The sequence below is a fragment of the Cyprinus carpio genome, chromosome A20 (assembly GCF_018340385.1).
Source record: "Cyprinus carpio isolate SPL01 chromosome A20, ASM1834038v1, whole genome shotgun sequence".
Classification (NCBI taxonomy): domain Eukaryota; kingdom Metazoa; phylum Chordata; class Actinopteri; order Cypriniformes; family Cyprinidae; genus Cyprinus; species Cyprinus carpio.
The window spans coordinates 11,703,508-11,724,436 of NC_056591.1; the positions used below are offsets into that span (position 1 = coordinate 11,703,508).

The 20,929-nt window shown below is 38.1% G+C and overlaps 2 protein-coding genes across 6 annotated transcripts in view; one reads left to right on the top strand and one right to left on the bottom strand.

The window, feature by feature from the left end:
- Nucleotides 1-20,929, top strand: part of LOC109058210 (transcription factor IIIB 90 kDa subunit-like) — a 60,786-nt gene that overhangs the window by 16,771 nt on the left and 23,086 nt on the right. For all 3 annotated transcript variants that reach the window (XM_042777629.1, XM_042777627.1, XM_042777628.1), the window contains 9 exons: nucleotides 1,495-1,668; nucleotides 3,725-3,756; nucleotides 4,878-4,950; nucleotides 13,258-13,407; nucleotides 15,354-15,447; nucleotides 15,681-15,807; nucleotides 16,530-16,569; nucleotides 16,919-17,014; nucleotides 17,175-17,465. In XM_042777629.1, the coding sequence (XP_042633563.1) occupies nucleotides 1,495-1,668; nucleotides 3,725-3,756; nucleotides 4,878-4,950; nucleotides 13,258-13,407; nucleotides 15,354-15,447; nucleotides 15,681-15,807; nucleotides 16,530-16,569; nucleotides 16,919-17,014; nucleotides 17,175-17,465 (1,077 nt within the window). The remainder of the gene's footprint in view (nucleotides 1-1,494; nucleotides 1,669-3,724; nucleotides 3,757-4,877; nucleotides 4,951-13,257; nucleotides 13,408-15,353; nucleotides 15,448-15,680; nucleotides 15,808-16,529; nucleotides 16,570-16,918; nucleotides 17,015-17,174; nucleotides 17,466-20,929) is intronic.
- Nucleotides 6,058-10,821, bottom strand: LOC109058209 (BTB/POZ domain-containing protein 6-B-like). 3 transcript variants are annotated; one of them, XM_019075430.2, is made up of 5 exons: nucleotides 10,655-10,821; nucleotides 8,471-8,765; nucleotides 8,292-8,382; nucleotides 8,081-8,199; nucleotides 6,058-7,496 (listed from the first exon to the last, which is right to left on the bottom strand). In XM_019075430.2, the coding sequence occupies exons 2-5, from the start codon at nucleotides 8,674-8,676 to the stop codon at nucleotides 6,464-6,466; spliced, it is 1,449 nt and encodes a 482-aa protein (XP_018930975.1). In that variant the 5' UTR covers nucleotides 8,677-8,765; nucleotides 10,655-10,821; the 3' UTR covers nucleotides 6,058-6,463. The 3 variants fall into 3 exon arrangements, with proteins under 3 accessions (XP_018930975.1, XP_042633564.1, XP_018930974.1); XM_042777630.1 differs by lacking the exon at nucleotides 10,655-10,821 and adding an exon at nucleotides 8,978-9,526; XM_019075429.2 differs by lacking the exon at nucleotides 10,655-10,821 and having other exon boundaries at nucleotides 8,471-9,536.

The window sequence follows — 20,929 nt, forward strand, 5'->3', positions numbered from 1 at the left end:
AGAACTGAGAGGAAAATACTTGAGAATCAAGGTCACCAACTGTATAAACACATGATTCAATTTCAGACTCAAAGAAGCTTCTCATAACAGATCAAAAACTTTAAATACACATAATAGTGATTATGAATATGTCTGGCAGGTAGTTTTAGTTTTAAAAGATTCTGATAAAGATTTCTGATTTATAAAAGTGTCCCTTTGGTCACAAACACAAGATTTCATTCATTAAATAAGGTATCCCATGTCCCTGCAGTGTTGTGGTCGTTATGTAATTCTGCTGTCATTCAGTGAGGTCACCGCAGACCTGGCTGATAATCCAGTTGCATGTGCAGCGTGAAAAATACTCTGGTATTATTCAGGTCTGGAGCATGTATCAAAGAGTTGTCACACAGTGCCTCCAGAATAGAAGGATTATGTTCTTAAAAGCTTTTAGAGTTATTTTTGGCCTTGGCCTGCCAACATGAAACTTGACACTGCAGCTTCTGGGCTCCGCAGTTGGGGAACAAAAAGTCAAACATCCACTTTAACATGTGGCTCTGTTTATACCATTGGTAAAAAGCAAAGAAAAGCAAAGCAAAAGTTTTCATACTTAGTGATGCCAAGGACCCCCAAATGGGGTCCCCCAAGTGTGATTATAAAGACTGTTGTTTACAAATGAAATTCATTAAAATAATTTTTTTAACAGTATCTATAAAAGCAAAATAATGCAACTAAATTATAAATAATTAAAATTTTCCAAAAAAAAAGGACCTCTTTGCCACCCCCTGGGTATCAGTGGTTTCCAGTTTGAGAATCCCTGGGCTAAATAAAAAGTTTGATGTGCCTATGCCTCAAACAAATTTGCACATTTAGAGGACAGATTGATGAAAGCAGTTGTTTCTTATAAGCACATCTACATGTGGAGTTTCAAGCATAATGAATGACTGGAATATGTCAAACTCATCAACTCCATCACATCTCTAGCCTTTCTGCCCAGCAAAACAACTTTGCATGTATGAAATGGTGAAGTGGTCTAAATCATTCTCTTTGTTTACAATGTGGGAAACTTTCACTGTGTGGGTGAGCAAGGTCTTTTGTTAAATGATGTGTTAAGTAAACAGAAATCTGCCAGATAGCCCACTGGACTGTGGATTTGAATATGTTTAACACATCGTAGCCCAACGTGGGATTTCAGGGCAGACTGATTTATTCTGTGTCCTATGAATTACAACTTGGCCTGTTTTGAGATCCTCTGTGAAGGAGTAAGTGTATGAGCGATTGTGAAAGAAGGGAAAAGATGGAAGTGGCCTCATTTGGGACGGTAAACAGCTGTTTTTCTGCCCGTTTTCACTTCCAGGCTCCATTAAAAGCCTGTCTGGCTGTGCATCGTTCTCATGACATCAGTGCTACTGGAAAACCAAACACCTGCGTGTGAAGTCATGCCTTGGTGTGTGAGCGTGCATGTGTGGATCTGTGTGTGTTTGCTTAATCTGATGCATATGTGTGTCCTGTCTCTAGGGAAACGCCAGATACACAACCTCGGCAGCCAGCTGCAGCTGAACCAGCACTGCCTGGACACAGCCTTTAATTTCTTCAAGATGGTGGTGAGCAAGCACTTGACACGAGGGCGAAAGATGACACATGTCATAGCTGCCTGCCTCTACCTGGTCTGCAGGACAGAGGGAACGCCACGTATCCTTCTCACAATGATCCCTAGGGTGTGAAACCCTAATTAAATACTTTGTGAATGGTAATCCATGGAGGAAAGTGCACAATCGAAATAAGGTTAGGCACATTAACCAAAATAAGAGTAAATCTCAGGTCTTTAACAGCAAGAATCCTTTAGCTTAATCTTGTAGTCATGGGTTCAATATATGTAAATAAAATGTGAAATTTATATATATCATTATATATGTATTTGTGTGTGTAATAAAATGTTTTGGTTGCTGTTATAAGCAACTAAATGAATAAGCAAGATTTCTTTGGTTAGCCAGTTTCATCAGAGGTTGGACCAGAACCAAACCAGCATAAACCAATCTGGACCAGCATAGAAATTCATGCTGGTCTAATAGAGTCTTTTTTATCAGTTCATACTTTTCCTAGGGAAAACCTGGTTTAGTGTCTGAAGAGACGTGTCAGGATGTAAAAACAATAGTGCTGCAATATGCTGTCAGAGAAGAAAGAGAGGAAGGGGAAGAGTGTTTACTGAACCCTTCTGAATCTGAGAGGATGTTCCCTGGAGTAAATCATGGAAAACATCCCAGATTTTCAGTCTCTGTCCTGGTTGTGTACAGCAGCTACTGAAGTGACACTTATTTGACCCAAGCTAAATTCCTTGTGAATACTGTTGTGAAAATGTGAAACTTTTTTGAACACTGAAGTAAAATTCTAAGTGATAGTTGAAGGAAATATCACTCCCCTGCTCCATATTTTAGTTTTTCCCCCAACCTGTCATAATTCTGTCCTCAGATTATGTGTGTTTGAGACTCGCCACACCTGTGTTACAACACAGAACATCTGGATAGTGTTACAGCACTGCTTTCACTCTCTGTCTCACAAACAGACAGACTCTTACTCACACGACATGCACCATCCTATGGGTCTGTTTGGGTCACACCCAGATCTCCACTCTGCTTTTGTGTAGCGTCAGCTTTCTCTAATTTCAGAATTTGCTTGTTCATTCTAGCCATTTACCAGTGTTTTTAATATTTCTGGAGTGTTTCTACTTTCTAGCAGCTTCACATCTTGTTTAGACCGGTCCTTTAAGGTGAAAATTGGCTGTTGTTTCATTGATTCAGTGATCTTCACTGACCTGATTCGACAATTGTTGGGTGGACAGGTCATGATTTCAGATGCTCATTATCAGAATATTTTTTTTTTTTGCTTACTGGTACATTTCTTACATAAATGCCCAGTTCTAAATACAGGGATCCCTTCAAATGCATGCATCTTACAAACATAGTAGCATGTGCATAAGCATGATGTTTTTATATAAGCATGATGTTTTTCAGTGAAAGTATTAGATTTCGTTATAATAATTTCATAGGTGCCACAGCATTAATCAAGAATAATAAGGTGTAATCACACCAAATGCAGTTCATGACCTCTTTAAAGAAATTTCCTAAAAATAAATTACATAAAGATATATTTTTTTTTTATGTTTTGTATTATTATTATTATTATTTTTAAAGATGCTGTTATCAATCTAATTTTGACCCCTGCAGTATATCTGCAGTTTTTGTCAATGGTTCATATCTGGTCTTGTAGCATTTAAGAGATAAGACAGTTATCAATAGCACTAATGTCAGTCATACAAGTATAAATACTTTCACGGCAGGCCGTAATTAAGGCCGTCAGACTCCTGATAAAGTGGGATTAGCTTGTCTTGTAGTGATGCTAATCTCTTTGCTAAAGGGGGCATTAGTCACCGTGGAGACACAGGCCTCAGGTGTGTGTGTGCCGCTCAGGTGAGCAATAACAGATGGTCAGGGTGAATCTCTTGCAGAGATAAGGAGATCCTGCATGCTGAAGCCCGTTGATGTAGAGATGATCAGTAAAGTCAAAACTCCCCCAGTCACAGTTACTGAGCTGTCCATGGTAAATTAAGCACTGTGACCGGGATTGATTTAGGAGCTGCATTGACTTCTTATTGTTAGCTGTATAGTTAGAAAAAGATGTTTAGATCTATATCACACTTTTTTTTAAATCTAGCTGTTTTGTATTCTTCTTCCCTTAACTTGATGTACAGACATGCTTCTGGACCTCAGTGATCTTTTACAGGTTGGCTTTCTTTCATTTCAGTATTTCATTTCTGAATAACATGATGCAACTGTGCTAACTCGCATGATGTTCAACCTTGAAAAAATATTTTATACCCTCCATATGACCATATGGAAGAAATACTGTATGAGGTATTGCATATGACATACCAGGTAAGCAGTTGCCAGTGTTGGGTAATAATGTGAGAAATTTTGTTATATTCCCAGCTTTAGTTCATCTCATATACTAGCAAAGTTTCTCTTGATTTATTAGGCCAAACTTGTTAACATTTAAGTGATTTACACAAATATAAAATGCAGGTAGTTGTGATTTATAAAATGTTTTAAATCTGATTGGATAATTCATGTACGAAGCTATTATACTCACACACTTAACGGCATATAAAATTTTGTATTATTTAATAAATCACTAAGACATTCAAGGCTATGGCACAGTGATTATACAATAAGACCATAAAACCACTGCAATGCACATCTTTTAATGCCTTATAGCTGTATTACACAGCAAGTAGGTGATATGAGGCTAAATTTTGTTTGTGAAACAATACACAATACTGTCTTTATGACAATATATACTCTATAGTTTTATAAGTAGTTATTTATGGCCAGATATTTCTGTGCTTAAGCACTGGTGTAATGTTATTTTTACTCCCCAGCTGTCCACTGAGCTAGAACTGCTATAGAACAGACACCGGATGGTTGGGGCAGAGGCTCAAATATGTCATGAATCTTTAGCAAGTGTAGCCACACCCAAATCTGACAAGACCCCAATTTATCCCGCCTGGATGCCAGGCTAACTAGGGACCAAGTGCTCAACTCATAACCCCTCATCATTATCGGGGTTGTCTGAAGTTCACATATTAACAGGTTACAGTGTTTTTAGTGTGTGTGTGTGTGTGTGTGTGTATATATATATATAAATATATATGTGTACGATGTTATTGTTTTTTACTGTATTATTGTTTATGCCTTTGTGAGCATAAGAGGCCGCAAACCGACTTTGTGTTAAAGACTAATTATGGAACATTTAATTCCTCGTCTGAAGAATAAGTTATTGTTTACATGGAAAATTGTACCCATTGAATAATTCAGACCTTTCAGTACTATTTCTTATTGTTGTAGGTTAATGTTTACATTCTGGGAAAGACCTTCCTACTGTTGGCTAGAGAGCTCTGCATCAACGCTCCAGCCGTTGGTAAGTCTCCCTAATGACCTCTCCATGACATCTCTAATGCAATTCAGCTGACCGGAACAGTGCTTTTGAATGAACCTCATTAATAAAGCAGCATCTCTCAAAACAATTCATTTGCTGAATTAGTTATCAATAACACACTGTGGCTGGATCAATATGAGTATACTCAATCTGTTCATCTGATTTGGCCTATGGATTCCTGGTTGCATCAGAAGGAAGAAGATTTGCTGTTGTCGTACCCTCATCCACACGTTGAGCTACATTTTCTGCAGTAGTCTGTAATTTAAGCTATTTCAGGCACAGGTTGAAAATGTTTTTACCCATCTGGAAATTATATTCATAGCGACCTGCAGTCTAGCCGGATGTTACTAGGGGGCACTGCATCATGTCAAAAAATCCATTACGGTCCATCATATACACCGCAACTGGTTTCCACCTTCTGTGCACACTGTGAGGACAGAACAGGTCTGCAGTTTTTTTAAACAGACTCATCTAATTAGAAGAATCAGAGACAAAATGATTCAAGTATACACCAGGGAGCATCCAAATGTTAAAGTGCTGGGCATAATCCAAGAATGCAGTCTGATTAGCAGCTCTCCATGTGTCATAATTCCACATTCATCTGTTTTTTTTTTTTTGTCAAAAATCTGCTGTTTTACCAAGCTGCATCTGCTCCATGTTTACTAAACCCTCAATTAGAATGCAAACGGTAGAGCAGCAGATTCTATAGGCTCAATTCAAACAGACTCCCTTTTCAGTTCCTCATGTAGCCAGCTGGGGATAATAGGTTCTTTATGTGGCCTTTCAAGATTAATATTTCATCCACACTTAACAATCACGGTCTCATTTACACAAGCCCACTGCTGTTGTGGTGTATGGGTTCATTTTTTTGGATTCCAGTTTAAACCTAATACATATCATTACATAGCTCATTTGCTCATATTACCTCATTCAAATTATTTTAAAGTGTATTTAAGTACAAGACATCTAAAATATAGATTGAGCTCAACTTTCCTTGTTGCTGAAGTTGGGATTGAGCAGAATGGCATCATTTCATTCTTGATGCATTTCATAAGTGGCCATGAATAATTAATGAAAACAAACTTTGGATTTGAGTCACAAAAACGTTTATAATCTGCAGTTCAGGAAGCTGATCACTAATACAAGACATTTTATTTGTCAGTCAGCATCAAGCTGAAAACAAATAAGTTATGTACAAAACATGACACACTAATGGCTTCCGTCAACTATCAGAGCAGTACAACTTTCTTCATTTATATATATATATATAGATCTGCTTGCTGCAGCATCAGTAATTAAATCAAATATATAATTTTTGCAATAAATAAAGCTGAAGAACATTCCTCCCATCCGAGTCCACTGTGGTTCTAAAACGCCATTACCATCAAGTTCACTGCTGCTACATTATAAAGGCAAGAGCCTCACGAGACCCTGTATTCAATCCATCTAAATTCCAGTGAGTGGAATGCACTGCAATATGGATGTCCTGACATTTTCAGGCATAGAAGACCAGCTCTGGGATCTGACCCCCCTGTACTCCAGTTCCGTTGGTACTGTCCGAGGAGCACTGGAACTGGAAGGTCACCTTTCCACATTGCACTTCCGTCATACCCTCCTGTCCGAAGTAACTAAGTTCATTCCCATCCAATACGGCACTGACTGTGTAGAAGGTGTCCTGCTCCACTTGGACCGGGTGTTCAAACCATACAGAGAAGGTGTTGCTAGATCCGTCTGAAACAAATTTTGTTAGGTTCTGGGCCAGTGTCACTCCTTGGCGCTTGAGTTCAATCTTGACACTGTACTCTGCCTTTCCACCGCTGGAACCGTACAAGCCAAGCCCTGCAATGAAGATCCTCTTGTCCACCGCAAACTGGATGCTATCGCAGCGTCCGCGGTAGCGCCATTGGTTACTACGGTAAGCAGATGACTGGAAACGATGGCAGCACTGTGGCGTCAGACCCTTTCTTTTCTGCAGTGGGAATTCCAGCTTGGGCTTATTGGCAGCCGTGTACCACAGGAAGACATCATGAGTCTCTTCCAGAGTTAAAACGTCTGACTGAGCGGCTCCGTTGGCAAACTCCTCCAGGGTCATGGTTGGGATACGAACCAAGTAGAGAGCCTTGCCCAGCACTGCCCTTTTATTACGAGACGTCGGTCCCAGTCCCTGCCTTTTGCATTCAGCCACGGCCCAATCGAGAGCTGCCTGGAAGACCACCGCCTCCCGGGTGTTGAGAGTCTCTCGCTTTAGTATAATCGCCAACGTTTGAAGATCAATCTCACAGAAACCCTCAGAGCGAAGCGCCAGCTCAGCCTGAGCATCAATGACCTCCCAACACCGCTGGGTCAACTCAGGCTCCTCAAACAGTCGACTCTGGGATAACAACACACAGGCATTTTTGGCCTCCAGGCTTGTCTCCAGAAAGGTGACACAGGCCTTAGCCAGTGCAGGCACTATATACTTTTTGGCAGCATACAGAGTGGCCAGCACTGTGTCTGCTTCAAGTTCAATCTCATCGCTGTACATGTACCTGGAAGTGAATAGAAAAAGACTTAGAAATCAACAATGTCTTTTTTAATAGCTGTTATACAAGCATTAGGCTTTGCAGTGATTGAGTTTAGAGTTACATGCCGGGGTCAACAACAAGTGATTAAAAAATAAATATACTGTATGAGGAAAGATAAAATGCATCTTAGAAATCTGCTCTTTGTATTCAAGTTAAACCATATTAATCCAACATTCAAGAAAATTTTCAATGTGATAATTTTTAAAAATTTCATGTGGTGTAACCAAGTAAAAATTATAACATTTTCCTTACACCTTGAATACATAAGAAAAATATTTTTTTTGCTTATTTTTCAAAAAAGAAAGAAAACCATAATTAATCATTACGCTTTAAGGGAGTTAAAATCAGAACTGTATGTATTCAACTTGAAAGTCACGAGGAGGGACTATTTAACATTTTTCTCTTCCAAATTGGTTTCACCAAATGACTTTTGGTGGACAAAAGCAGTTGTTACTTTTTTTTTCTCTAAGAATTTGGAAATTTCAAGAATTAAAAATGGAGAAAATGAGTGTCACATCAACGACACATAAATTAAGTGCAGAACTTACTTCAAAAGAATTAAAAAAGCAGCAGGCTCCACGTCAGGAATATGAATCTCAGATTCTCCTTCTGCTAGATCTCCATAAAACATGGCACCGAAAACAGAACTCCCCACTGCCAGCACATACTGGAAGCACAAAAGCCAAAGAAAAGCAGTCAAGCAGACGCTTGATGAAAGAGGCACTCGAGATGCGTGTTGACTCGGTAGGATTCGCTCACCTTGTGTGCTGGAACTTTTTGGGATGCTCCAGGCGGACCCACAACAAAATGAACATCTGCCATGAGTTCGTTATTGAACATCAAAGCATTCCTAAAGAGAACAAAATGCAACAGAATATTTTGTTTATGGACCCTTAACAGCGTAGATGATTCGAAAAGCAAGCCGAAGGCACCCTTACCTCTCTCGCAGTGTTGGGTGAGTGGACTGCCAGCTGGCAGCCTCGACGTTATTATTGTTGATGTTCTGCTGAGTGGCAGTGGTAGTCGACGTTGTCACCGTTTGAGTGACTTGGACGATGGTCTTTTTGCTGGCAGCTGTGACTGCTGTGCTGTTAGTGTTGGGAAGGTTGGTATTTATGCTGGCAGGATAGAGTTCTGCAGCCATCTTCTTCCTCAAGGACAAAGTCACAATTTCATAGCATACTGGCAGCTTGCTGAGCTGTTTCCCACTCTTTCTAGTCCTTTTTAAGGTTTCTGGAAGCAAAAGGAAAAACGTCAGAAACTTCATGATCCTGCCATATAGGCAATCTGGCGTTGTTGGCATCAGCAAGTTTATCCACCAGTCTGCAGAGTAATTAAAAGGCAGGTGTAGCGGGAAAAAAACAGCTCCCTTTAATTTAATTAGAAATCACAAGCCTCGGTCACACGCGCTTCCTGGGCATCTTTTCCATTTTGGACACATTTACCAAAACAACATCAACGTAACCGTCCAGCAGAAACGTTCCAGCTCGAAACCTTTTTCCTCCTCATCGCATCCTCGCGTCCTTCATCTCGGACTTTGTACAATGAATGTAACAGGATGCAAGTAAAGCAAACTACGCTCGGATAAATAAATCAAGAGGTCCGGAATCGACCACGGAAAATGCTACGTGGTCCTTGTCATCCTACATATCTGTGGTGTATCCCCTCTCAAGCGTCTCTACTCTGTACTGTTTGTAAAGCCCGTTTTGTGTAACGGGCGTGGACGCCCAGCTCTCTGTTGACAAATCAAACTACGAGTGAATCGGACGTCAGTGGCCCAAAGGCGCCTCCCACTGCCGAACCGCCAGCCCCCCTCGCGCCGCTCACACGAGCACGAATTAACCCTTTGCTCATTGTTTTTAGGGTTAGGAACCGAGAACCGCTCCGTTAAAAAAATAAACGAATCGAATTATTTTAGAGTTCAGCGCAACACTAATCAACGTTGTTGATTCCCGAACGAATGATTCTTACGAGTTGGTTCTTTTTAGTGAATCAAATGCATACGCGACCAGGGTACTTCGACTATGAATCGAACGATTCTTATGAATCGGCTCTTATGCTTCAAAACATTTACGAATTAATAGCAGCCTTACTGAAATTACCTGACTCGCAAGTTATTAATTTCATGTAATAAAGCACGAACTGCTAATGTGTTATGTTTAATGCTTGTGAGACCGAAATATTTGTATACGGAGTTGTTTACATGACAACGTGTAGGTATACACAGTGGTATTTAATTAAAACAAAAATTGAATTAAATATGGTACCGCATATTTATTGTACTATGTGAAATGCAAGACAAGTGCAATCCAATGTAAATGCTTAAAAAAGCTTGTAAAAAGTCATTAGAAAGTCTGTGTATGCACATATTTTTGGAGGAAAAATTGTAGGCTATTGCATTTATTTATGTTATGTTGAATCTGGCCTAATGTTATAATTTACAAATTGAGGACATTAAATGTTTTCAAAACGTGGGCCACTGAATTAAGCAACTTGAATCGTTAACAAAAATCGGCTTCGGAGCCAGAATCGTTTAATTCACGATTCCCATCTATATTGTTGAAATTGTATGTTTACGTCACCACTTCCATCAGCACTAAAAAAATCTAAATGTATCGTATCTTACGCTAGTGCTATACATGTCATCATGACCCGAGGCCAGATTTGATCAGCTTTATATGAAATCTCGCGCAAAGATTTTGTTTCTTAATTTCATAAAGTAACTTTTTTCCACCAACGCGCAATACAGAACTCAACAACGCTTTACAACTATCAGCTTCAGCTGCAGTGTTTCAACTTCATAGGATCAGTCAATCTGCTGATGAAGCCTTAATGTCTCATAAGGGAATAAACATCTGCAACCAAGTGCTCAACCTCCTAAGCAAATCTTTGATGTGGTCGGTAGAAATATCGTCCGCGTTCACAATTAACATGTCCGATCAATAGCGCGAGCGTTCTTTACAGACCGTTTTGAAAGAGATAAAGTAGCAGTAGAGCAGAGCAACCGTCAGCATAGATTTGTCCACCAAAACGGACTCTTTAGTCGAAGTAATATTAATCATTATTCGCGATTCATTAAAACAGTAACCGCAGAGGAACTTAAATAGCACATCATTCTTTACCTTACTGAGCCGACCGAAGAGCAGCTGCCAGGAAAATACATTCAGGTTTGATGTTTGAAGGCTCGCTGGCAGCCAGGAGCCATGTTAAATCTACAGTGTGCAATGAGAGAGAGGGGGTTGGGCTTGCACAGCTTTCCCGAATCTCCAACAGAGGGCTCCGGCGCTGGAAACTGGATCCCTCGCTACGATAAGCGGCTTATCTATCTCACACAACTTACACAATGATGTTTTTTTTTCCCGGACAAAGCGCGTGGAACATGCACACAGAGAGCGAAATGTACTAAATGTAAAGCACTTTCAGTAAGTCACTTTGAGTCAGAGAAGCAGGTTTAGGTCTTAAAGGTGCACTGAATAATGTTTTGCTAATTAAAAAGTTTTATACATTAAGAATTTAATAACCCTTTTGAGAAATAATGATTAAAATGACATAAACTCACATAAGATGACGGCTCCAATCATATCCATCTTTTAGAAAAAGCTGTGTTTGTTCTACATGAAGTACAGTAGTTGTCCCTTCATGAACGCTGCTATGTTGGTAGTGTATGGCAGTGTATACTGGTAAAAGGAAATAACTTGAAGAACAACACAGTGCATTACATGTTAAAACTATTTGCACAAAAACATTGTGTTTATGATTATGATACTAGATTAAAATAATATGATAAGAAATACCATTATCAGGCAGCATTAAGAGCTGTTTTTGTACAGCTAAAAATAACTGGAAGCAGACACCGGAAGCCTTGCACATTCAATTTACTAATGGCTGCACCCACTGTATGATTAAAAATTAGGTGGAAATAATGCTTTTAGTAAGCGCTGAAAGTGAACAAAACACAAACCAAATTAGTTAAAAAGCAGTCCAATAGGCAGCTGTGTAGCAGCAACAGCCACTAATGTGAAAGTTTATTACTGTTGTCAGATACTACAGAAATGGATGAGAAGTTTCGTAAATCTCACAGGAAGTAGTTAGTCATCCTGAACTTTTCGCCTACTCTTAAGTTAATACTGTGAATTTGGACAGTACTCTTCACATACTGTTTTCCCCCCTCTCTGTATATCTCTAGTGTATGATATATGAACTATTTAGAGGTTTAACAGTATAATACTTGCAGTTACCGTAAAATGACCGTCATTGTTTATTAGTTTTGTTGTGTAGTATTCATTCAGCAGTTTTGTTCTCTTATATGCATTTCTATAGTTTAATGTGTTTCTGTGGCATTGCGTTAGCAGCGCAGGAGGTTGTGGGTTCGATTCCCAGGGAACACATGTTAGGTAAAAAATGTTAGCCTGAAAGCACTGTAAGTCACTTTTGATAAAAGCGTCTGCTAAATGCATAAATGTAAATGTAATGTGGATTTTTATACATTTCCACTGGGCTGCAGAATTAAATGTATATTGAAAAAACCACTTCTGCCATGTGCTAATTTCAAAAGATCTTGATTAGCGCTTTCAATTAAGCACTCCCACTGTGTCAGAATCAAGCTTCCCCAAAGCAAATGATGATCTAACAATTACAGACACATCAGACAAGGTCAGAGAATGAGTCTGAGACGTCTGATCCCTCAATGCATCTTCTAAGGGATGTCATTGTTCAGCCTAGATCAGAACCTATTTTAGCACCAAATTGAAGAGCATCATCCATAATTTTGCTTCAGTGGGGTCTCTGTTGTTGGAATATGCAGCATGTGGCTTTCTCAAGGAGGATTTTTCCTAACTGTACTGCTGTCTACAACCCTCACCAAGAGGCGTCTTTTTCTACAAAGCCATGTTTCCCATCCCCACCAACAATTCTCAGAGATCTAATTGATTATTTCTCCCTGTATTCATTTGTCACTTTCCCCTTAATCAAACTCTGACAGCCACAGTCTCACAAATCAGATAATTTTACAGCCATGACTGAAATAGAAGTCTGAAAATCAATTTATTTTTCAGAGCACTATGGATCATTCCAAAGAATGTTACATGCGAAAATTAAATTTTTCTTAAACGACTTAAACTATTTCCTGTTTCACAGACGGCACAGAATATTTGTTCTGTCAACCGCTCTGCTTTAGTACTGCATCAATAAATATGATAATTTACTATAAAATTGCCTAGCATTATAAAAAGGCCGGTGACAGACACAGTCTAGGGAGATTTCAGTGAGCATACTATGTCTCATAAGTGCAGGTGCAGTCCTTATAGTGTAGCCTTAGATAGGATCGTAGATGTCCGCCTTCCTTAGCTGAGCTCATTTCCTTCTTATTAGGACAGCAGTGATGTTTGGGCTTTATTGGGTCAGCAGAATGAGTTTACCCAAGGACTTAGAAGTAGGTGGAAGTGAGGGATATGTGCTCCCACGGATTGACTAAGCCAGGCCTCTTTTAAAGGTTCCCATAGGAGGACTGTGTTCTAGATACAACATGGGGTCATGGAGAACAACCAAAAAATGATGCTTTTTTAATCTTTTGAAAGGGGATCAGCTAAACGAGGTACACAGAGATGAAAAGCCTTGATTTGTAATAAACTCAAACTCAGTTTTCAAATTGGAAATACAAATTTAGGTTATGTTCTCAGGTTCGTGTCCAGTCACTGAATACAGATCTGTTGATTTCTATTTATAGATCCATGTCTGTACATTCCACGATTCGCCCACATGTTGGAGTTCGGTGAAAAGACTCATGAGGTTTCGATGACTGCTCTCAGACTGCTGCAGAGGATGAAAAGAGACTGGATGCACACAGGACGGCGACCATCAGGCTTGTGTGGTGCAGGTAAATTGTCTAATGTTCTAATGATAAACACTCTATTGTATTTGGAGGTCTCTTGAACACTTTGTTCATCCAAAAATGAGAGTTCCATCCATATTTACTCACCCTTATGTCATTGCAAACCTGTACGATTTTGTTTTTTATCTGGGGAACACAAAAGAAGATATTTGAAGAATGTTTTAACTGTTCATGTCCATGCAATAAAAGTCTTTGAGGCCCTAATGAAATCCTTGTTCATCTTATGAACGCAGTTTAAATCAAATTGAGAAGACTTGAATCAAACCACCAGACATGTACCCTGAATCATAACATAATCTTCATTTTTTTGTGTAAACCTCAGTTCTGTCTTTGTTTTGGATTAACCTCCGAGTTGTTAAAAGATTCACTACGCCTTCTTTGTCAGCTCAGAATGAAAATAGTCTACGTGTTTTTTCAGTCTTCAGTTCTGCGCATCTGTCAGATCATAAAGCAAATCCCTTAATGTGCTAAAAGTTTGACATGGGAACTGGAGCAGTGAGTTCCATAACAAGGATAAAAACGAGATCACTGCAAGTGCTTTAAAAAAGAAAGCATTGGTCTCTGCAGTCTGTCGTCAGCAAGATCCCTTGATTGCTCAGGAACAGAAGGCAAACTTCCTTACTGCATCTTTAGTTCAGCCCTCTCTCACTGTCTCATTTTTTACTGCAGCAATACCTGAATAATTAATAATTCATCATTAATCATTCACAGTATTCAGGGGAATATGGTAAGTGTAAATGTCAGTTTTCTGCATTGAGGTTGATTGTTTTAGAGCGAGGTGAGTAAACACAACTACACTTCACCTTCTGGCTCAGAGTGTGAACACTGCAAAAACAAAGATCAAGATAAAAACAAAAAACAGAGTGTTTGTGCGTTCGTTTTTGAATGTGAAGTTATTATTCATAAGCAATTTTTTTTGTTTTATTTTTTTTTTTGATTTAGAATATGCACTTATTTTTGAAGAAATTATTCATTATATTTAGCACAGATGCATTAAATTGATTAATTTGACAGTACAAACTTTTACAAAAAAATCCATTTCAAATAAATGCTGTTCTCTCTGTACAAACTTTTACAAAAAATTCCATTTGAATAAGCAGCACAACTGTTTTCAATATTAATAATAAGATGACATGTTACTTGAGCAGCAAATCAGCATATTAGAATGATTTCTAAAAGATCATGTGACACTGAAGACTGGAGTGATGTGTTTTTTCAGCTTTGCATTGATAAGCATTTGGATAAAATAAAATTGCATTTTAAATTGGAATAATTTTTCCACAATATTACTGTTTAACTACAATATTTATTTAATTAATTAATTAATTAATTAATTTTATTAGAAACTGAACAACTAAGTGAACATACAACATACAAGTTTTACTTATTTCAAAGTAACAAAATGATGTGTGCCCAAGCAATAAAGCTATATGATAAATATAAATATATTGAAAATTATAATACTATACTTAGTAAACATAGTACTAAAATTTAATATGTAATATTTACATTTTTGTAAACTGTAATTTTTTTAAATATATTGAAAATTATAATACTATACTTAGTTTGATCTGACAAAATGCTTTTTTTGTGCTTTTTAGGACAAAAAAAGTATTAGTGAATAAATATATTGTTTGCTTATAGAAATATTGGATTGTATAGTCTTGTTTTGTTGTTTTTCTCTTAAAAACAACTCCGCAGCACAATTTGCATAATGCCCACTAACCAGGTTATTACATCGCACAACACACCTCAGCATCTGCAGAGATTCTTTTTACAAATGCTCACTTACTATAGAAAATGCACTCTCAACACTTTTGTAGGGTACATACACTGTATATTTTGCATGGTGGTTAAATGTCATACAAATTGAGAACAATACTTTTTGGGACAAAACATTTATCCTCATTTTCTCTCCCATGTCCTCCCAGCTCTGCTTGTAGCTGCTCGTATGCATGAATTCCGTCGTACGGTGAAGGAGGTGATATCAGTCGTCAAGGTGTGTGAGGCCACGCTGAGAAAAAGGTGAATATCATGGCTGATCTGAGCATATTTTTAAGGAAATTGAATGCTATTGTCACCCAAAAAACAAGTAGTGTCCCAGCTTATGTTTGATAGATAATGTTGAAATACCTCAGATTTAATTTGTCACAGTAGAACTAGGGATGTACAATATATCGGTGCCATATTGGTAAAAGTCTATACTGGATATATCTTGTCAGTATTATTAAATATAATTTAATTACTGTATCAACCAGGCTGACAGAGTTTGAGGAGACCCCCACCAGTGCTCTGACCATCGATGAGTTCATGCGAGTGGACCTTGAGAAAGAATGTGATCCTCCGTCTTTTGTTGCAGGACAGAAAAAAGTCAAGATGCAGCAGGTACTCATATGGGGGATACATTGCTGTTGAGATATTTATTTATTTTATTATTTTTTTTTTTTTGAAAGAAATTAATTCTTATATTTAGCAAGGAGGCATTAAACTGCTCAAAAGTGAAAGACATTTATAAAAAATTTTTTTACAAAAGATTTCTATTTCAAATAGGAAAATAGTAAATGATTTTTCTTTTTTATGGATAATTGAAAAATATAACAACAAAAATATTAAGCAGCACAACTGTTTTCAAGATTGATAATAATAAGATATTTTTCTTCATCAGTAAATCAGCATATTAGAATGATTTCTGAAGAGTCATGTGACACTGAAGATTGGAGTAATGATGCTGAAAATTCAGCTTTACCATCAAAGGAATAAATTACTTTTTAAAACAAATATATGAAAAAATGCTTTTTTAAATTGTAATAATATTTAATGTGACTGTTTTTACTACATTTTTTGATCAAATTAAATGCAGCCTTGGTAAGCATAAGAGACATCTTTCAAAAACATTACAAAATCTTACTTACCCAGTACAATAGTGTGTGTGTGTGTGTGTGTGTGTGTGTGTGTGTGTGTGTGTGTGTGTGTGTGTGTGTGTGTGTGTGTGTGTGTGTGTGTGTGTGTTTGTGTGTGTGTGACTTGTTTTTGTGTTTTTGTTATATGATTCAGCCATATGAGACTCTGGATAAATGGTTCTCTTAATTGAAATGTCATTGTTTCAGCTGGAGCAGGAGCTGGCCAAGAAACTTGAGGAATACCAAGGTTAGTCTGTCCTCCTGGAATAAGATATTGATTCTCTCTGTTGACTCAACATGGCATCTGAATGCTCTCTGTGGTGTGTTATCTTGGCTACACTAAGCATTTCAAGATTTTTTTGACTATTATGAATGTCAAGTTCCCTTGTGGTTTAGAGTGCAGCTGTTTCCATAAACGCCTCCATATATTAGGACTATACATCATTACTTGACGTGCCATTAGCATACACAATCTGAACGTTGAACACACTCTGCCAAGGAATCAATGTTGCATGCTGAATATTTTTCAGACAAAAAATCAAACTGTCTATCAGAGACATCAAGCTAATGTGTATGTGTGTGTATGTTTTCTGCAGGTGAGATCAACTCCTACCGCGATGAGATTGAGACACAGCTGGCAGCGAGCAGCAGAACCAAACTGAGAGGGATTTATGCCTCCTACGCAAGAGAAGGTAGATCAAATCAAGTGCTCTGCATGATTATTCATTACACCTAGGCTCATCTGAGCACAGTTTGCTGAGGATATTTGTTCTTAAAAGAGAGCATTGTGTGGTTTTATGCTGATTCACGTGTAGATATTGGTTTTTGTTTCATGCTGTAACACCCTTTCAGATGATGACTGTGGGTCTTTGGACTCTGGGATGACTGGAGACGAAGACCTAGAGGATGAGGAAATGGAGGCAGCTGCTCAACATCTCAACCAGGAGTTCTTCAGTCAGGTGCTTGAACAGGGGGACCAGGGAGGAATAAAGGATCAAGAGGGGAGCAGGGATACAGTACCGCTCTCCAGTCAGGTCACACATGTGCCAATGACAGCCCTCCTCGGCCCTCTGCCCAGTGCAGCCAGCCTTGGTCTAACAGACTCCATTCGGGAATGCATCACAGAAGAAGACATGACAAACAGTGAGTGTGCCACTTCCTTAGCACAGTATGATGTTCTCTTTGGCCGAACAAAGCATTCATTATAACATACTGTGTCTTTCTTTGCTCTTTTATATGATAAATTGTGGCTATGTACTGTATACACTCAACATTTAGCATTTCCTGTTTTTCTAATGATGATGCTTTTTTGTGAAAAAATTAGTTTAGTTAATAGTAGCTTTATAATGGTTCTTAACCGTTGTGACTCAGAGACTCCCAAAACAAGACATTATTCAGACCCATTTATCTAAACCAATGGTAATAAATAAACAAATTTAATGTAGTATTAGTTTTTTAATAAAACAAAAACAACTGAAAAATAGGATGTCAGTTTAATCTTTATTTTTAGTGCTCTTAGCAAAATTAATTAAGATTACAACAATAACCAATAGACAAGATGATTGGCCAATAGTGGCTCAATAGCCAACCAAGTTTCAATCCCTCCCCTCCAGCACATGAAATGATCGCAGTCCAATCAATTCACGATGGACTAAATCAAGTCTCATCTTACATTCTTTTTCTCATTTGTGAAGACATTTCATTTGGATAAACATCTCACAGTTGGGGGGGGGGGGGGATGGTTGCAATTTCCATTTCATGTTGACTTAAATATTAAGAAATAAACAAATAAAATGTATGGCTCCATATGACCTTATGAATGATTTAATTTGCTTGATATACTATTTCATAACAATATTATATTATTAACAATATTTTATCCCCATTTTTATAAAGGTCCAAACTCTTGTGGTCCATTTGTCTGTTGAAACAAAATATTTCCTGGTTATATCAAGCAGAATTAGTTCTTCAAAGTCACTGGGTTTCTTTGTAATAAGATGGATGACTGTAGGAAATGTGGTGAATGTTTAATCTTTAGGAAAGCTTTAACCCTTTGCTATTGTGAAAGTCAGTGCTCCGATGGAGGGTCTGCCAGACATAATCATTTAGAGCTTTTTGAAATCCTTTTAAGACATTTTATAAGAGCTGCTCCAATCTGTCTGCTTCATGCTGTACAGCAGAGCAAAAGCCACAGATGTACTTTCTCATTATAGTGTTTTTATGCTGATCTCATTTCAGTTTATAGAGAGCATATGATTTCAGAGGCAGGAAACATATGGAGCTTTACTCCAAGGTTATTAAATGCTGTCCTGTTTTACTTGCACAGATGACTGTATTCGTTATTTAACTGTCATTCAGTGATGTCAACATGAGAGGGTTCAGTTAAACAAAAATAATGCCTGTACTACTGTACAAATGTTTCTCATGATCATGCACCAAGGCTGCATTTATTTGACCTAAATTTTAGAAAGAACAGTAATATTGTGAAATATTATTACAATTTAAAATAAACTGTTTTAAAAATTAAATTAAATTAATGTAAAATTAAATGAATTCCTGTGATGGCAAAATATATTTTTTTTAACTATATGTAAAACTTCTAATTAAATTAATGCATCCTTGCTGAATGAAAGTATTAATTTCTTAAATTTTTTTTTGGAATGTTAGTGCAGTTAAGCAATATTAATCTTCAAAGCATTGATAACATTAATAACAAATCCAATTGTTAAGAACATCTTTTGGTCAGGATGCATTCAATCAGTGGCTGTGGCTGTCTGCAGCAGATCACTTTATTTACCAAAAGCTTTAGATTATTGAAAGACAACTCTGAAAATAAAATGCTCAGCAATACTCCTTTGACCTAAGCACCTGCTCACTAGCTGAACTCGGGCCATTCCCTTTTAACCTTTGACCCTGACCCCTGACGACTCCTCGACCTAGGTGTTCCCTACAGCTCTAAATGACGAGCAGCAGTGGTTTATCTGAATAAAGCATATGTCTCATCCGGCCAGTCTAAGGAGATTGGAGCCGAGGTGCTTTATTTTAAAGCAGTTTAGAATGTTATATGCTGTCTGAGCGGCTTTCCGTGGACTATTTCTGCTTTGGCGGTTTGCTGATACATTTCCCTCATCATCATTGTCCTTTTGCAGGAGAAGGTGATGATTCTGCAGGAGTGAAAGCCTCTTGGTCGCTCATAAAGACGGCTTTATGGGGTTCCACTCAGCATGGATGACTCACAGTACTCACAACAATACATACAGCAGACTATGAAGGCCAAAGATGCACTGCTGGCCATTCTGAATTTGGGGTTGGGAATATGTGTTTGTGTGCGCACTGAAAGATGAAGAAAAACAGTAAAAAGAGTGAGTTATTAGAATTTTTTAAGCTTTGTATATCTTAGCATCTGGGGCTTCAAGCTGGGAAACACCATGGATAGTTAGCCAATCCTATTTTTATTGTATTTTATTTTATTTTACTTTGTAAGTCGCTTTTTTTTATATTTATAATTGAATTATGAGTAGGCGTATTCCAGTGTAGTAGGGACTGAAATGCAGCAGTAACTGCTGCAGTATGCAGGTCTGCATAAATTTTGTGTTCTCTAAATAGGGAACACATGAGACAGACAGAGACAAAGTGAGTGAGAGAGGTAGAAAACAAGTGACCAAGAATGTGTGTGTGTGTGTGTGTGTGTGTGTGTGTGTGTGTGTGTGTGTGTGTGTGTGTGTGTGTGTGTGTGTGTGTGTGTGTGTGTGTGTGTGTGTGTGTGTGTGTGTGTGTGTGTGTGTGTGTGTGTGTGAGGTCTGGCAGATGCCTCTCTCACTCTAACAGGCTGTCGGTACTGAAGTGTCTCACTCTTTCAGACTGTCTGTCTCCTCAGTTCTCTGGGGATACATGAGATTTTCACTCTCTCACTTTCACTGCTGTGAAGAGAGCGACTGGCCAGTTCCACAGCCTCCTTTCCATCACTAGCATCTGTTTCACGCAGGTTCACTTCCCACCGGCGCACCAGTTTTAACCCAGAAATCTCCCCCAAAAGGCATCTGAGGAGTCCTGCTTATTTAATCTATATATATTTTCCAGAGCAGCAAATGCAGTGAAATTATGAATTTTAATCTGATGATGATAAAGGGGTTTAGGAGTCTATTATCAGTTTTTGTTTTTCATTATTCAATATATTCCAACCAGATCTTGGGTAATGCATTTCAGATTGACTCTGTGTGTGCTTGAGAGAGAGAGAGAGAATGAAAAGATAAAAATATGGGAAAGATTTTCCCTTGGGCTTGCTGTGGTTTTATGAACCTTGTTTAAACTTTGCCATTTCAAATGCCAGGCATTATCCAACATGTCTGAAAGGAGAGAGGAACTTTCCTCGAAAGGAGATGCCTGCCTGTTCTTACAAAGCTTTTCTGGATCTTTTTGAAACCAGGATATTTTGCAATCTTGCAGCATTGAGAATCTCAGTACCAGCAGCTTTACTGAGAGAGTTGAACGCTCTGGATTCAAAAGAATCTTTAATTTCTGGACAACACGTGTTTTTCATCAAATTTTCCAAATGCCTCTGAATCATCAGTGACTACTGTTACTGTTTTGGAACCAAGCAGTTAGCA

Coding starts and splice junctions, on each gene's coding strand:
- LOC109058209 (XM_019075429.2), bottom strand. CDS start 8,835: ATGCCAACAACGCCAGATTGCCTATATGGCAGGATCATGAAGTTTCTG. Junction 8,200..8,291: donor AAAAAGTTCCAGCACACAAG/GTGAGCGAATCC, acceptor TTGTGCTTCCAG/TATGTGCTGGCAGTGGGGAG. Junction 7,497..8,080: donor GCTTTTTTAATTCTTTTGAA/GTAAGTTCTGCA, acceptor ATTCACTTCCAG/GTACATGTACAGCGATGAGA.